At 35.4% G+C, this 18,696-nt stretch overlaps 1 protein-coding gene across 2 annotated transcripts in view; it reads right to left on the reverse strand.

Moving 5' to 3' along the window:
• The window catches only part of DIAPH2 (diaphanous related formin 2), a 909,107-nt gene that overhangs the window by 650,911 nt on the left and 239,500 nt on the right, over positions 1-18,696 (reverse strand). For both annotated transcript variants that reach the window (XM_003799864.3, XM_023519127.1), the window contains exons 9-10: positions 16,229-16,337; positions 1,757-1,867 (exon numbers count right to left, since the gene is read on the reverse strand). In XM_003799864.3, the coding sequence (XP_003799912.1) occupies positions 1,757-1,867; positions 16,229-16,337 (220 nt within the window). The remainder of the gene's footprint in view (positions 1-1,756; positions 1,868-16,228; positions 16,338-18,696) is intronic.

The following is an 18,696-nucleotide window of genomic DNA, read 5'->3' on the forward strand; positions in this document are numbered from 1 at the left end:
TACCTTTTTTTCCCCTCCTTTACTATTACTTCTTATCTTTCAGGTGTGTTCTGAGTAGCTTAAATGAAGGTAGTTGTGAGATATTACTTGTCTCCATTAACAGCACCATGGTCATAAAGTAAGTCACTTTTCAGTTAACTTACTAATAAAATATAAAGCCACTGTAGTTGTACTTATATTTACATAATAACTTCATTCATTTATCTCAGATCGAGGCTATAAACCCATTCCAAAAATTTTTAACATTACCATAATGAAAGCAATTATCACATTCAATTTAAGAAATAAAATTATTTGTGTTTAGAACAGTTTCTAAAGAAATCAAGAATATCATTCTTACCTGCCATTTGACCCTGCAATCCCAGATGACCAAAAATTGCATTACAACAAAGATATTGGTATCAGAATGTTTATTGCAGCCCAATTCATAATTGCCAGGTCATGGAAGAAGCCCAAGTGCCCATCGATCCATGAATGGATCAACAAACTGTGGTATATGTACACCATGGAATACTATGCAGCCATTAAGAAGGATGGAGACTTTACGTCCTTCATGTTCACATGGATGGAGCTGGAGAATGTTCTTCTGAGCAAAGTATCACAAGAATAGAGGAAAATGTATCCAATGTACACACCCCTATTATGAAACTAATTTATACCTTTTATATGAAAGCTATAACCAAATACCCTAAGAATATGGGGAGGGAGAGGGGAGGGGGGACTGGGTGGAGGGAGGGGGATTGGAGGGATCACTTCTGAGGTTTATCTTACAGGGGTACAAGTGAATCTTTCTAAGAGTAGAATGTGAACGTTTTAAAACAATAACTGAGAAAATGACATGAAGGCTCTGTTGACCAGTTTGATGGAAGTATTTGGGATTGCATGTGAAAACCCCACACTGTACCCCAGAAGTGCATTAATGTACATAGTTACCATTCAATAAAAAAAAGAATATCATTCTTAAGCAATGTGTCTAAAATATACTAATCAAAACTCTGCATAGCATCATAAGAATGGAGAAGCAAGAATCCAATGTACTCAATTCTAATATGAAGGCAGTAGATGAGCTAATACAAGAGGTGGGTAGAGAAGTGAGCAAATGCGGAAAGGAGAGGCAGAAAGGGCATGGAGGGTCATGGTGTATGGCGCACTTCTTGGGGGTAGGACACAATTATAAGTGGGGCTTTATCTAACAAATGCAACTTTAAGTTAACTTTATCTAACCTAATTCTTTGTAACATCAATAAATCCCAAACAATAAAAATAAATAAATAAATTCATTGAAATTAAGCAAAAAACCCCACAACTCTATGCAGACTTATAATACAATAAATACAAATGCAATAAATCTAAGTTTATCAAAGAGGAATGCAGAAAATTTTAAATAAAAATTAAAACTGCAAAGCCCCCAACTTTTATGTTCTCAGTATTCAAAATTTAACAAAAAAAGTTCCCTTTTGACTTGAAGAAGATCAAAAGCAAAAGAGAGAAACATATCACTTAGGAGCACATCATTAGCTGAATTCTGAAACATAACTTGTACATAGAGACTAATATTACTGTAATCATAAAATGCTTAAGTTTCTAAACTTAAAAAGCTTTAAAAAGCTTAAAAAGCTTAAAGAACAAATACCTAATAGTTTACAAAAGAAAATTGCAAGGCACATTCATTTAGTCTGCTTCAAGAAGTATTTTTGTGCAAAGAGAGAAAAATACTAACGTTCATCAGCATAATAAATGTATATACTCAACTTACTGGTAACATTGATTTTAGTCCTGAACGGAGGAATTCATTCCTTAAATGGATTCGAAAATCAAGCTCGTAAGGAGAAGTGACAAGGGCATTTATAAACTGCATGCAGGCCACCTGCAGTAAGAAAGCAAATTTTGTTTTAAAACACATTTAAATAAATTAACAAAATATTTACTTAATGAATTCAGACAGTGCATTCAGTAAAGGTGTACATATATAATCAGAAACCAAATAAGAAATACAAATGCTTCTACAGTACAGTGGTGATTATGGCTTTAAGTTATAAATAAAATAAACAATAAAGTTTCTGATGTCCAAAAGGATTCTATTAAGAATGGGATGGATGGTCAAGTAGGTTATGCTTTGTTACACAATATAAAGGAATATTAAACTCCATCTGAGAAACTCAAAGTACCAAAAGTGTGCATATAGAGCCGTTTGAAAAGATCATGAAATTTATCTTTCATACCTACCTGTCTTCAGAGTACACTTGGCCTCAATTCTATATGGTTATAAACACTTTTCTAAAATAAATCAAATAAAGTCATAAAAATACCCTAATACTAAACAAGGAACAGTGATAACGTAGATAAATTATTACACTGATTTACACTCTCTCCATCCTTTTATTGGGGGGAGGTGCACAGACTACATATAGTATTAAAATATATAATTAAGATGGAATAACTTACTAGGTTTGTGAAAAATTAATGCAAGTAAATTAAGATAAACCAGAAGGCACTGTGACACTAACATTTATTGCATAATAAAGCATATACCTGTGTAGGGCTTGTTTGCAAATAAAGGATTTCATTAAATATACTGACACTGGAAAATGAGTTTTGCCTTTCCTACCTTCAAATCTTGAGGTTCCTATAATCGAAAAGGACATATTTTCTCATAATTTTAAGCTAGAAGGGAATCAACAAAATACTAATTGCCAGGTGTTCCATATATTATTCCTGAATAGCATTTTTGGTAAGTGCTGCGCAAACAGGGGGCAACTGACTCATATTTTAATTGAAAAGTTCCACATTTAGGTGGTGCCTGTGGCTCAGTGAGTAGGGCGCTGGTCCCATATACCGAGGGTGGCAGGTTCAAACCCGGCCCCCGCTGAACTCCAAGAAGAAAATAGCTGGGCGTTGTGGCAGGCGCCTGTGGTCCTAGCTGCTTGGGAGGCTGAGGCAAGAGAATCACCTAAGACCAGGACTTGGAGGTTGCTATGAGCTGTGACACCACAGCACTCTACCAAGGGCAATAAAGTGAGACTCTGTCTCTACAAAAGAAAAAAAAAAAAAAGAAAAAGAAAAGTTCCACATTTAAATTGACTATTTTTAAAAGCATGCAATGAGGAGAATGCAGTTCACAGAGCTAACTCTAAGGGGACTCCTGGAAAACACCAGGTATGGTAAAGACGTTAAGTATACATAGAAGGGGACACAAATAAACCAGTAGTTACTATGGAAAAATCATTTCACCAAAAGGAAAAATAGTTTAAATGTTATTTGATTTGCCTTCTCCAAACCTATTATGATAGGTTATTTTTTTTTTTTTGAGATGGGGATAAAAGATTAAAAGTTGTACTTTACTTTCGTATCTGTGTCTCATACATTTAAACTCTTTTGGGGGAGATTAGCCCGTCTACCTCACATCTAGATTCAAAAATCAAAAGTTGTGTGCTTTCAAAGGTTGAAACAACAAAAAGGTTGTTTCCAACATTACCAGATATCTAAATGATAACTGAACAATGTAATCCAGTATTTACAAATGTTCAAATAGCAAGACAGAACATTTAGACAGCTGACTAAATATTTGCCATAGACTTGCCTAAATAGATTACTTAACCTTCCTATTTACAATATAAAATTGTGTAAGTCTTTATATAGTTTCAATAGTCCGGGCTAAAAATCTGCATACCGTACATGTCCATAACTATATTATCATTGTATTTGCTTGAATGATTCTTGTTATGTTACAGCTATGACATGACCGAACAAGCCAAAGTACATGACCAATCCAAAATTAATAGAGAGAAAAGTTGCCATCTGCTAGGATTATTTTTGCCAAAAGAAATTCTAGTTTAACGGCTTGTATTAATACCCCACAAGTAAAGAGGATATTTCTGTAAGAAACAAGTCAGTGAGTCTTGCGATTGCACCTTTACACAAATAAAAATATTCAGATCAGGGTATAATAAAATCAATATAATTAATATATCAAAATCAAAATAACTTTACATTTCATAACATAAATGTTGCAAAGCTATAAAAATTGACATGGTATATATGAATACATAGTATAATATAGTACAATATGTAGTATAATATAGTATAATACTAAAACATAGAAGTTGACTATAAGATAAAATAATTAGATGACACTTTGAGGTCAGTAATTTGAATAGGTAAAGGCATTGGTTTAAAAACGCACCATTGCCTCGGCGCCTATAGCTCAAGAGGCTAGGGTGCCAGCCAAGTATACCAGAGCTGGTGGGTTTGAAGCCAGCCCGAACCTGCCAAACAACAATGACAATTAAAACCAAAAATTGGCTGGGCGTTGTGGCAGGCACCTGTAGTCCCAGCTACTTGGGAGGCTGAGGCAAGAGAATCACTTAAGCCCAAGAGTTTGAGGTTGCTATGAGCTGTGACACCACAGCACTCTACCCAGGGCGACAGCTTGAAACTCTGTCTCAAAAAATAGTAATAATAATAAAAACAAAAAATAAAATAAAAATAAGAATGCACTATTTATTATTTATCAAATTCCAATAGACAACTATTAGTAATTACAATTAAAATGAGATAGACATTTTCAATATAATCTACTACTAGAATATCCTTTTATAGGAATATTTATATTGTATGAATGTGGGAGACAAAAATGTCATCTTAATTATTTCTAGACCCTCATGCTACCACATAATTATTGTCCTTTTCAGAAAATAGGAACATTACCAACCTCAAACTGAAATAATTGTCACTATTTATGAATACAAAATTCAATTTTTAAAAGATAATAGCTTTATGGGAAGAATATATTTTTACTTAATTATAAACATGAAATACCCCTGTGTGGATTCCAAATTCAATGCAAAATATAAACCCCCAAACCATTACCATCATTATTATTTTTATTATTATTAATTAGTAGACAATGTATTAAGTGCTTTACATAATTCACCATCTAATCTCATCCTCATAAAAACCATATGAGGTGTTATTATTAACCTTATTTCACAGATGATGAAGATAAGACTTGAAGAAGGTAAATAATTTACACAAGTTCACATAACAAGGAGCAAATTCGTGATTCTTTACTACGCACTGAATAATTTCCAGCACATTTCAAATGTCTATTGATAAACTCCATTCATAGATTCATATAACCAAAAGTTATAAGGATGGGTAACATAATAAAATTTAACTGGTGAATCATACTTAACTTATGAGAATATCTAGTCTTAAAACTATAGGTTAATTAGAATAATATACAATTTTAACAATATGTGATTTGTATAGTATATGAAATGGTTATTACAATATATAATGGAATGCAAAAAAAAAGCAAAGTTAGATTGGGTTTCTTAGATTAGGTTAAATTCTACTTCCTATACATCCTGAGCAGTAAAGTGTTAGATAACATTCTATCATACAAAATAATGATCTCTCACTCCCTCTCCTTTAAGTCCTATTACCCTACTCCCTACTCAGCATTCAAACATCTGCACCCATACAAGTGTACGTGCACACACAGTAGAGCACTGTTCTGTCCAATACAGGAACCACTAATCACAGTTTTAATTTAACTGCAATTAAATAATATTAAAAATTCAATTGTTCAGTTTTACTAGCCATAGTTCAAGTACTCAATAGCCACATGTGGATAGTAGCTACCACGTTGGACAGCAGGGACACAGTATATGGGGAAAAGTTTGATTGAACAGCACTATACCAGAGATTATAAAGAAAAAAGCTTCTGGACTAATCTCAAAAACCTAAGCTCCAAAGAAAAACTCATTCTTAGAATAATGAAAGTTTCAAAATTGCTGTGCTCTATTCCAAGTACATAAATCTTTACGAGCATTAGCAAACTCTATTGGCCTTTTACAATGCAAAATCAATTTTATTTCCAAAAAAAAAAAAATCCAGCTCCAGAGATAGAAAATAAAGGATCATGAGACCTTTAAACTAGAGAAAACATAAAATATTCTGGTCCATTATGCTCATTTAAAAGTAAAAATAAAATTTCAAATTTAGATTAGATGATTTACCCAAAATTACCAACTAATAAGCCTCAGTGATGGGAGTAGAACGAAAGTCTCATGATCTTTAGCTTTGGGTTCTTTCTAACACACTATAATGCACAAATCTGGCCTTACTGAATATCATTTTTCCTTGTAATTGACTGAAAAAAAAAGGGTCTTTGAATTGAGTATCACAAAGTCTATTATCCAGAGTTCTTCTGTTATTTAGTTTCTTTATAATGGCCTTAAGTTCCAAAATGGCCTGCCATATCTATTTTAGTTTAAAATACAGCTTCCATGAGAATCAAAATGTAAAAAATCACCAAAAATAGTGAATTATCTCCATTATTAATAAATATGCCAGGCTAGGACCACAATTCTGATGTTTAATCAGTAAATATAATCAATTTCGATATTTGCACTGTTAATCAATACTTTGTGTCATATGATGGTGGTGAAAAAAATGTATACACATTTCAAGAAAAGAAAAACCATATTAAAATTGTAATACTCAATATATGCTGATGGCAAAGGATGAATACAAGTCACCTTGAGCACCTCTTGTAACTGCAGAAGTCAAATATGACTTAAGTATTACAAATTCAATAGTTTCTTCCTTTCTTGAAAAGTGTATACATTTTTAGGCATCCTCTGTATATGCTATTGAGTAAATGCATAAGCAATACAGATCAAAATTACCAGTTTTGTGCATGTGATAAAGCATTTAATAATTTGTGCTATGTATAGTAATACGCTAAACTGAATCACTATTGGTTTTTCTGCTACATTATGATTCTTTCTTTATTATCATAGTATATTTTATTTCCATAATACTCATCTGCATTCTTTTTTTTTTTTTTTTTTTTTGCAGTTTTTTGGTCGGGGCTGGGCTTGAACCTGCCACCTCCGGTATATGGGGCTGGTGCCCTACTCCTTTGAGCCACAGGCGCCGCCCAATCATCTGCATTCTTTAGTCACAGTATACTGTTGTAGTCATTCAAGGAAGAATGGTATACAGTATGACATACCACAAAATAGATTACAAACTTTCTAAAGCCAAGGCTCCTATGTACTTGTTCAGAGTTTTCCTTGTAATTCCTAACTGTCCCAAATAAAATGGTCAAAATGTGGTAAATGAATAACATTTAAGTAGGCCTGGCACGGTGGCTCATGCCTGTAATCCTAACAGTCTGGGAGGCCAAGGTGGGTGGATTCCTTGAATTCAGGAGTCAGAGACTAGCCTGAGCAAGAGCAAGACCCTGTCCCTACTAAAATTAGAAAAATTATGGGCATTGTGGCCAGCATCTGCAGTCCCAGCTACTCAGGAGGCTAAGGCAAGAAGATCTCTTGAGCACAAGAGTTTAATGTTACTGCGAGCAATGATGGCACCACAGCACTCTACCCAGGGAAACAGAATGGGAGATTCTGTTTCTAAAATAGCCAAGCACTGTGGTGAGTGCCTGTAGTTCCTGCTACTAGGAAGGGGTTAGGCAAGAAGATTGCCTGAGCCCAGCTATTTGAGGTTGTTGTGAGCTGTGATGCCACAGCACTCTTCCAAGGGCAACAGAGTGAAACTCATTCTGATAATAGTAATAACAATAATTAAATATTTGAAATTTTATTAGTATCAGATATATACTTACAAAAACAAATTGCTTTCAGTTTCTTCCATAAAAGATAAAGGAAAATATTTAAACATGAATACCTTCACACAATTACTAGAAAAATGCTAGAAACTTTTATTTAACTTACTAGCTTTGAAAACTATACAAACATCTATCTGTTGATCACAATTCATACAGCTATGGAGTACAATAACTGCCAACTCTAGGGCATTCTCAGACAGATTATCCATACTGCCATCAGTGGGGACAAATTGTACTTTTAAAATTTTATTGACACTGTCACACACTTGACCTTATTAAATACTGTGTTGACATTAACAAGGTCATTCTTTATCCTAGCCCAGCAAGAGTTAGGAAAAAAAGATAATTTAAGGCAAAATAAGTACCAACAAAGAAAGATACAAATGTAAAGTACAAGTTAATTAAGTCAAGAAACAGCAAAGTATTCCTGGCAAAAGGAAGTCATGCACAAAGGTAGAGAGATGAACAGCATAAAATGTTCAGAAAACAACATAAAATGTACACTATGATTGGACGAAAAGTATATGTTAAGTGGAATAAGAAGTTAGAGCGAAAGCAACAGACAAAAGATGAAGTATTTTTGTGTGGGCTAGGACTACACTTTAATCCTAGAGGCTATGGGATGCCACTGTTGGAATTTAAGCAGTGATCTGACAACAAGTACATTTCAGAAAGGCAGCTTTGTGGAAGATGATGGAAAGGTGGCCATAATGAAGGGTAGAACTTTTTTTTTTTCTGAGACAGGGTCTTCCTTTGTCACCCTTGGTAGAGTGCCATGGTGTCACAGCTCACAGCCACCTCAAACTCTTGGGCTCAAGTGATTCTCCTGCCTCAGCCTGTCAAGTAGCTGGGACTACAGGGGCACACCACAACACCCAGCTATTTTTAGAGACAAGGTCTCGCTCTGGCTCAGGCTAGTCTGGAACCTGTAAGCTCAGGCAATCCACCCACCTCGGCCTCCTAGAGTCCTAGGATTAAGGGTAGAACATATTAAAGAGCTCGGGGAAATGAGAAAAACCTGAGATGTTACAATGCCCTGAAATAAAGGACTGGCAATGGAGGTGAAGAGAGAGAGTACTTTCCTAAAGAAGGGAAGCAGAACATTAAGGACATAGAATTGATAGGATTTGGTAGCTGGTGGAACAGAAGATGGACGAAAGGTAGTTCTAAAGATGACTATTACATTACTGGTGTATGCTAATTGATGGATAAGGCTAAGGTTCACCAGGATTAGAAATACAAGAGAAAGGTAGGTCAAGGTTGGAGAAAGGATAGTAATAGGAAAGAGAAGGATGAAGAAAAGAAAGATAAGTATGTTTAAGAACAATATAGAAACTGAAATCCAGTCAGGTGGTAGCTGAACATACAGGGTCTGTGTATTGGAAGGAATTTGGAAGAGAAGGGCTCAGAGAAAAGGCAACACCGATGAGTGCTAGTTGAAGTCATGAGAATGGATGAGGATGGATGAGGATCATCAGGATGAGAAAAAGGACCAAAAGAGTAAATCAAGCTCTAGGAATCAGCAACTGTAATGGCCAACATAGAAATGAAAAATTTTAAATGAAACACAGAGGTAAAAGAAAAAGAAGGAGAGCTTAGAAACATGGAAGTCAAGGTAGGAGAGAGTTTTGATAAAGGAGTGATCAATAGTGCCAAATGGCGCTGAAGAAGCCAATATGATAACTTCAAAAGGTGGCTGTTGCTTTTCATATAACAGAGATCACTGCTGACCCTCTATTACTGAAAATGATAGATCTGAAAATTATTCAACTTTGAACCAGATTTAAAATAAAAGGCATCCTTCTTTACACCAGAAGTTATTTTTGGTTAACCCTGGAAAATGACCACATTGTATAGATATCTCTACACAATCCCCATTTTTAAAATGACAGCAATCTGAAACTGTCAATAAATAGAATAAGTTTCCTAAGTAGTATCAAGAATTCATTCAACATTTAATATTTAAAATGCTCATTTCCACAAATTTTCTCCTTAGTCATATGTTGAAATTCCTGGTGTTCTTATAAATGTACTCCTTCTGACAAGTGATAAATGCTTTGTCCAAAGCTACTCCTTCATATGCGATGATATGAGTACATTAATGGCTAATTTACAAAAATGCTTACAATAAAATCTCCACACTGGAGAACCACTATGGAAAGAATCAAGCTACATGAAATAAGTCTAGATATTTGAGAGTTTATCTATTTAAGCATCAATATCTGCTTTCACTGGGACACTTTCTGAAATGAATTACATAATTCCCACCTTCTCACACAAAATATACTAGGTATAATTTAATATTTTCTTGCTGACTTGGGAGCATCATTAGATACGTGAGTTAGTGAGCTATGCTGTAAGACAGAGATACCCTTGGGAGGTATTGAGATGTGCAGCGCTCCTTGCCCTGGCACTAAATAAAACCAAATGTTGTCATTGTTTACATTCCAGTTGCAGTTTTTTTTTTTTTATTATGCTTCTACCTACTCCTTCCTTCCTGTCAGTCTGTCAGTTGTTGCTTTTTGATGATCTCACTGCACCAGTCTGTAATAAACCTTCTCCCAGTCTTCCAATCTGCACTTCTACTCTGCTGTGGATGGAGAGCAGATAATCGAGTTCATTAAGATAACATAAGAAAAGAGAAGAAATAGGCTCTGATTAAAGGCCAAAAGGGCTTTCTCACCATGAGGCTTACTTGATAGACTGGATAACATTATTTTTAGGCTGTTTAAATTGTTTTTCTTTCTTTTCTTTTTTTTTGAGTCAGAGTCTCAAGCTGTTGCCCTGCATAGAGTGCTGTGGTGTCATAGCTCACAGCAATCTCCAACTCTTGGAGTCAAGTGATCCTCTTGCCTCAGTTTTTCTACTTGTAATAGAGACAAGGTCTTGTTTTGGCTCAGGGTGGTCTCAAACTCGGGCACTCAAGCAATCCACCAGCGTTGGCCTCCCAGAGTGCTAGGATTACAGGCCTGAGCCACCACGCCAAGCCTGTTTTATTTCATTTTTATTTCTTTTTATGTTCTCAGTTATATTCCAGAGGATAAAACTAATAAACAGGTAAGGTCTGAATAAGTGAAACTATTACATATCAGGAAAGGGTAAATTTACTCCTCTGTTTTTGTGTACCGTATCTAATTACAAAATGCCCAGATCTCTTTATTATTTCCAGCATGTTAGAAAACAGTTTTAAAATGTATTAAATTGTGCTAACATACTTTTCTATACAGCTCCTGAAATACTATAGGGTCATGGCACCTTTCAGACTAACAGCAGATGAGGACTATTTTGATAGTACAACATTGGATGCTAACTATACTACTTTCTCTCTCTATAAACAATTATTATTATTATTTAAAGACAGAGTCTCACCCTGTTGCACTCAGTAGAGTACTGTGGTGTCACAGCTCATAGCAACCTCCAGCTCCCGGGTTTAGGTGATTCTCTTGCCTCAGCCTCCCGAGTAGCTGAGACTACAGGTGCCCACCACAGTGCCCGGCTATTTTTTGTTGCAGTTTGGCCAGGGCTGGGTTCGAACCCGCCACCCTTGGTATATGGGGAGGGCGCCCTACTCACTGAGCCACAGGTGCTGCCCACTTTGGCTACACAGAAATCAGTTCAAGTAGATGTTGGTATTACCTCAATCTGTCTCCTTTTATGAAGTGATTGGCAGACTATTCTGGCCTCAATTTACCTCCTGGAAGCTCTTCTACCCTTCCATCTTATCGTAGTACAGGTTCTCTATCAGCGAAGATAATTTCTGAAAAGTTATTCCTTATCCTTCAAAGCACAATTGAATCACTACCTGACCACTGAAAGCTTATATAAGATATACCTAAATTTTCCTTCCTTTGTGCTCTCCTTAAACTTTACCAGGAGGAACCAAATACAGGTAGGCAGTTGTAGGTATTTCAAGCAAAGTAGTCTGCATGATAAAATGCTTGAGGGCATGTAAAAGTCTATACCATAGAAACATTTGGTTTAGTATGGCTAAAACATCAGATAAGTTTGGAAGCCTGATCGGCTTGATGACCAGAATGTTAAGTTAGGGCCACACTGAAGAAAAGGTTATAGATCATGATTAGGCTTTTCTTTCACCTTTATCACATTAGCAGTTAAGTTTCTAAGAATGAAAATATGTTAGAATTAGACTTTTTTCCTTAAGGATAACTGACAATGTGTAATTTGTCTGGAGAGGAGGAACATATCAGTGTGGGGTACTAACTAGGAAACTGTTGGAATAATATTGGTGGGAGACAATAAAGGCAGTGGAGGTAGAGAGAAGGGGTTAGATTCATAGTCAATACACTGTGATAAGACTGGATGATTGACTGAATGCAGTGGACAGAGAAGAATGAAGTCCTGAGAACAATTAAAGCTTCCATAAAAGATGATTATCTCTATAATCTAAAGGTGAAATATAGAAAGAAGAGTAAACTTCTTTGGGAGAAATCAGGTTGGAGGAAAAGATTATGAGCTCAGTTTTAATGTAAGAAGAGATAAAGTGCAATAGTGAAAGGATGTGTGCTAGAGCCAGACTTCCAGGTATCTAATCTGGGCTTTGCCTTCAATGCATGCTATGACCCTAGGAAAGTTATTTAACTGCCATAAGCCTTAGTTTACTCATATATAAAATGGTGATACTAATACCTCATAGAAGTGCTATGAGGGTTAAATGAGGTTAAACATGTAAAGTATTTAGAACAGTTCCTGGCACAAGGCTCATAAATGCTATTTCTAATTTCTTATTTTTATGCATATGATGCTTATAAGGTATCTAGTTAGGCAGACGTGTAGGGTTGAATAGAGAGAAGTATGGGCTATACATAAAAATCCAGAGAATCACTAGCATATAGTTGGATGTTAAAGCTAGAGAAGCAATTGAGAATATTCATGGAGTAAATTTATTTGTGTCTATAAGTATTCATGCATGTATGTGTCTATATGCATATCGCATATGGCTATATGTCTATAAAATCATAAGAGAAGAGAACCAAGGGTAGAATGTAAGAAAAAAAATTACCTTTAAAAGATAAAGAATAGTTAGAGAGCAAGGCGAGAATGGTGCCTAGAAAGCAAACGGAAGTAAAACTTTCAAGGAGGACGATGATCAATAGGGCTAAGTGATCAGGATTGGAAAGAGGCCATTGGATTTTGAAATTAGAGGATTATTGTAGGCCTTTTGGAGAACTATGAGAAAACTGAATTGTTAAAGGTAATTTAGAAAACAGAAAAACAAGTATGGATTATTCTTTTAGCGATGTGGACTATGAAATGAAAAAGGGAGATGAGAGGCAAGTTAGAAGGGTGAGTCAGATCAAAAGAAGGTGCTAGTGAAGGAGGCTGAAGAATGCTCCTATTGAAGGAAAGTCAGTAAAGAGAGAGCATGAGAGCATATAAAGATACGCAATTTATCTTCCAGCTATTTCTTGAACTACTGAAGATAATGAAAATCCTATCGTGAGTACAAAATTCCACTATAAAGGTGAGTCAGAAAAATAGGTGAGAAGTTAATAACCTGTTTTAAAATCCAAAAAAAGAAAAAAAAGGTATATAGCTGTTATTTAGAAATATAATTAGTCCTGTATTTTAACAAAATTACTTCCTGAGACTATAATAACATTTTGAGAAGTCTCAGGATACTACAGAAATAGAAAAGTAATTCTGTTAAAATACAGCACTAATTATATTTTTTAAACAACAGATTTAAACTATTGTTTTTCATTTCTGTATTCTGAATACCTTTTTGAACTTTGGAGGATATATTTTTCATCTACATTAGTCCAAATACACAAACCTACTTCATAATTCTCATAAGAGTGCTAACCTCTGTCTACAACAAATTACTAATTTTTGTAGCTCATTAAAATATGAAATTTCAAATTGTGGTTTGCATATGCTTGCATCTATGATCAGTATTCAACAATTCTTGAATACTCAGCAAGATGTCTATGATTCTTCAGTATGTGATGTATTAACAGCTTGCCACTTTATTGTTCCATTCTGTCCAGCTGACTGAAGGCTAGCAAATGTCAATTCCATTTCACTGCTTGTGGTGAACTACTCTTCCAGAGGTGTCACGTACAAGAACAGGCAATGCAGAACACAAATGATGACATCACAAAGCCCTGGGTTCAAATCACAGCTCTTCCCCTTTAACAGCTGTGTGATTTTGAGTGGGTTGCTTAGTCTTCAGGCAACTCAATTCCTGATCAGTAACTGGAAATTATAATACATAACTCACGGAGCTATGGCTAGAATTTCATTTAAAGAAGATTTTTAACATACATAAATATACTTGGCCCAATATGCAAGCTGAGTATAAAATTTAAAGAAAACTTTGAGGATAAATAAATAAATATTTAATTCCTTCTAAACAAACTTTGCAAGAGAAGTACAAACTTACACATATAGCTGAAAGCCAATGAAATTTAGTTAGGTAAGCCCAACCATAAGAACAAAAACAAAACTTTCAAGAAGTCATCTATAAAAGGCAGCTATCAATCTTTATTAACATTAAGTTTGATAATAATGACAAATGTACTATAAAAAAAAAAAAAAACATTGGGACTTGGCACCCCTAGCACAGTGGTTACAGAGCCAGCCACATGCACTGAGGGTGGAGGGTTAGAACCAGCCCAAGCCAGCTAAACAACAATGATAACCACAACAAAAAAGTAGCTGGGCATTGTGGTGGGCACCTGTAGTCCCAGCCACTTGGGAGGCAGAGGCAAGAGAATTGCTTAAGCCCAAGAGTTTGAGGTTGCTGTGAGCTGTGACACAACAGCACTCTACCCAGGGCGACATAGTGAGACTCTGTCTCAAAAAAATAACAAAACACTGGAAAGAAATATCCCAATTTTTAAAAAGTGTAACACATTTGACATAAAAGGCGTGATATAGGGTTCCCTATTCAGGGCTGGACAGGGACCTCCATTTTCTAGGCCTGGGCGAACAGGCTTTTTCCAGGCCACACTCTCTAGATGCAAGCAGGATCAGAGAAAAGCAGCCTGACCTGTGTCTCATCAGGGTGACCCTTCCTCAAGTGAAAACCATACTGGGTTCCTTGGCTCTCCCCATCCCCTACCCCCCACCGTGTACTAGCAGAGCTAAGAAAGGGACGAAGAGAGGAGGTGGGGGGGTTACAGGATGTGGTACACCTTTTAGGGGCAGGACACAATTATAAGAGGGTCTTTATCTAACAAAGGCAATCAATGTAATCTGGTTCTTTGTACCCTCAATGAATCGCCAAAAGGAAAACCAAACCCGGCTGCTTCCCCTGGGACAGGACCTATGAGGACCACATTCATTTGCTAATATATTCATTCCCTAATCAACATGGGCAGGACGTTTTCTGTCTGCCAGCTCCAAGCCAAGTGTGACACACATTCACAAGACACCCCCCAAACCCACCACCCCATCCCAAGCAGTATATGAACCCCTAGACAAAAGGTTTTTCCCATGTGGGAATTCACCCCCTCCACTGCCAAAGGCTTTGTTACCCTTCTTTCTACGTCTTTCTCTGTAAATAACTTTGTCCTGTCACTTATTCACCTGGTCTGCTGTTTCATTTGAATTTCCAGACCAAGCAGAGAGAAAAACACCTTTAACAGGTGCACCATAAAAGTTAATTGAAAATGCTCATGATAGGGGCGGTGCCTGTGACTCAAAGTAGGGCACCAGCCCCATATACTGGAGGTGGGGGGTTCAAACCCGGGCAGCCAAAAACTGCCCCCCCCAAAAAAAGAAAATGCTCATTATATTTAGAGTAATAATAATTAGCAACTATCCTTCAATATTTGGAGAGGTATTATACTTTTGTAACATTACAGTTACTCTTTATACCAGCCAATTCATCAATCTGATATAGTTTCAAACTCTGGCAAAAAAAGATACTAATACTTCATAATACAAGGAAAAGGGAGACAATTAATTATATTTGTTTCACAACAGATAAGAAATTTTAATACTTAAACACTCACTACTAAAAAACTTGACAACCCTGAAGGTGGAACCATGTTCTCTTGGTTGAACAACAATATAAGTGCTTAAAAAATATTTCAGAGAGTTTTCCATATTACATTAAATGTATATACACACTGCCTAAAATAAAGACATAAATAAGCACAAAAGACCAAAACAAGTAGCATCAAATCCATTCACCTTAGACAAGTTATTCAATCTTAGTTTATTCATCGCATAAACAAAATAGAGATGATGATACAGTAATACCTACATAGCTGGGTTGTTGTGAAAATTAAATCAAATAATATATGCAAATTAGGATGTTTAGTCTAAAACTTTATACTATAAATAGGCACTAAGAAAATGCCATGAAGGCTATATTAACCAGTTTGATGAAAATATTTCAGATTGTATATAAAACCAGCACAATGTACCCCATGACTGCATTAATGTACCCAGCTATGGGTTCCTAATTTTAAAAAAAGGGAAAAAAAAATAAAGATGAGGAAGAATTTCATTTTTACTTTTCATATTATATAAATGCCAGCTAACACAGAGTTGGTGTCATACAAAATGAGTACTCTAAATTAACTCCATAAGCAATTTAAGACAAAATGAACTCACCTGTAATTGCAAAGCTTCATGATTTTCTAATCCTTCCACAATTGATGAAAATCGTTCCCTATTAATTTTTTCAGCTGCTGTAGTGATAGCCCCCAAAAGTTTTTCTAAACTGTAGGGACAAAAAAAAGGAATCAAATAAGAAATAGTTCTGACACACACGTTATGAGCACCGGTTGTTCCTTTCAATCTTCCCTGTTTTCTTTCTGATGCTTTATGTTTACATTTTTTTAAATTACTATTTTTTAATTGACAAAAATAGTGTATGTTTTGAAATATGTATACATAGTAGATTGGCTAAATCAAACTAATATATACACTGCCTCACATACTAATTCTGCAACATAGTACATACTTAAAATCTACTGTCTTAGGAATTTTAAAGTATGCAATATATTAGCCGAAGTCACCATGATGTACAATAGTTATCTGAGCTTATTCCTCCTGTCAAACTGAAAGACCACTGCAAGAACTCGGTTCCTGTCCACATATTTCTATAAGTCAAATGTTGATAGCTTTAAATAATTTTAGGACATCAAATGAAAATTCAATTTAAAAAACCTTGAAAATAACTTTTCTAGGTGACATTTTGAAATTTAAATTTAAATTTAAAATTAAAATTTAAATCTTTAGGTTTTGATATTTCTTTCTTTTGGGGGGGGCAGGGCTGGGTTTGAACCCACCACCTCTAGCATATGGATCCAGCGCCCTTCTTCTTTGAGCCACAGGCGCTGCCCTAGGTTTTAATATTTCATGTCTTGATATATTAATATCACTTAAACATAATACATAATCTATAATAATTAACAGCTTATTTGAGTATAAACAGACTAATTTTATTAAAAAGTTGCTTGAAAGAGTGAACGTTTTATAAATGACCTAAATCTTCAATAGTTTTTGATAAGAGAACAAGAAACAAAAAAAAAAATCTGAAAGAACAAGTTCAGGTAATCAAAGAAGAATCTATGATTATTTATGACAAGAAACTTATTTACATGAAGAAAAATATTTATAAGTATATCCATACAATGCCCAAATCAAATTAACCTCTAAGTAGTATACTACTTTTATCAAATGATATCTGAAATTATAATTAAATGTTAACAATTATACCGGATAGACTATATTTTATGAATTAAGTATTGAAAATCTAATTGACAAAAAATTCCTTACTCATATATAAACTGATTTTTCTATAAAACCTTACAAAAACTTACTTCTGCATGTTATCTCACTCTCAGTTTGTACTCAGAGATAAGGCTTAACACTATATGATGATAGCTTTCTTTATTATTTATCTTTTGATTTCTAAGCATATTTGCTAACACTAAGCAACATCTCATGCTTATAATAGTTGTGAGAAAGTCAACGTATTAGATTAGAACATCATTAAATCTTTGTATGGGGCCAAGTGCCATGGTTCACGCCTGTAATCCCAGGACTCTGAGAGGCTGAGGCAGGCGGATCCCTGGAGCACATGAGAGTAAGAGTAAGACCCCTGTCTCTGAAAAAAAAAATAGTTGGGCATTGTGGCTGGCACCCGTAGTCCCAGCTACTTGGTAGGCTGAGGCAAGAGTATTGCTTGAGCCCAAAGAGTTTGAGGTTGTTGTGAGCTATGACACCACAGTACTCTACCAGAGGCAAGAAAATGAGACTCTGTCTCAAAAAAAGCTTTGTATGGCCCTGTACTGATTCAAATCTAAATTATTACTGTCACACAAAATGTTGCAAAGAAATATTTTGGTTCATGTCCTTAGAAAATATTTCATTTTTAACCACAATGGCTTTTCTCTCTTTTTTTTTGAGACAGAGCCTCAAGCTGTCACCCTGGGTAGAGTGCCATGGCATCACAGCTCACAGCAACCTCCAACTCCTGGGCTCAAGTGAGTCTCCTGCCTCAGCCTCCCAAGTAGCTGGGACCACAGGCGCCCACCACAACACCCGGCTATTTTTTTTTGTTTGTTTGTTTCAGCCATCATTGTTGTTTGGCAGCCCAGGATGGACTTGAACCTGCTACCTTAGGTGTATGTGGCTGGCGCCTTAGCCACTTGAGCCACAGGCACCGAGCCACCACAATGGCTTCTTACAAACTGAACTTAGTAATGATATGAAATCCTAAATTTTGCTTCTCATTCAATATTATCTCTATAAGATATGATCTAACACATGTTCACCAACAACTTGCTAAATTTGGCACATATATACACTCTGAATAATTACCAATAATCTTTTATCTTTCTTTTTAACAGGTTTATTTCACTCTACAAATAATTACTTCATCTTTTCACTTACCATAAACAAATAAAGTGAAATACTACTATAAAATAATAATGTAAATAGTATAAAATAAACATATCTACTCAGAGAAGTCATATTATGTGATATACAGAATTTTGTTTGTGTGTGTATATATTTGCCAAAATAACTCTCTGACTTTTGCCTACTTTTCAACAACTGCTTTAGCTTCAGCA

This window comes from Otolemur garnettii, unplaced genomic scaffold (assembly GCF_000181295.1).
Source record: "Otolemur garnettii isolate 467f Iridium unplaced genomic scaffold, OtoGar3 scaffold00157, whole genome shotgun sequence".
Lineage (NCBI taxonomy): Eukaryota > Metazoa > Chordata > Mammalia > Primates > Galagidae > Otolemur > Otolemur garnettii.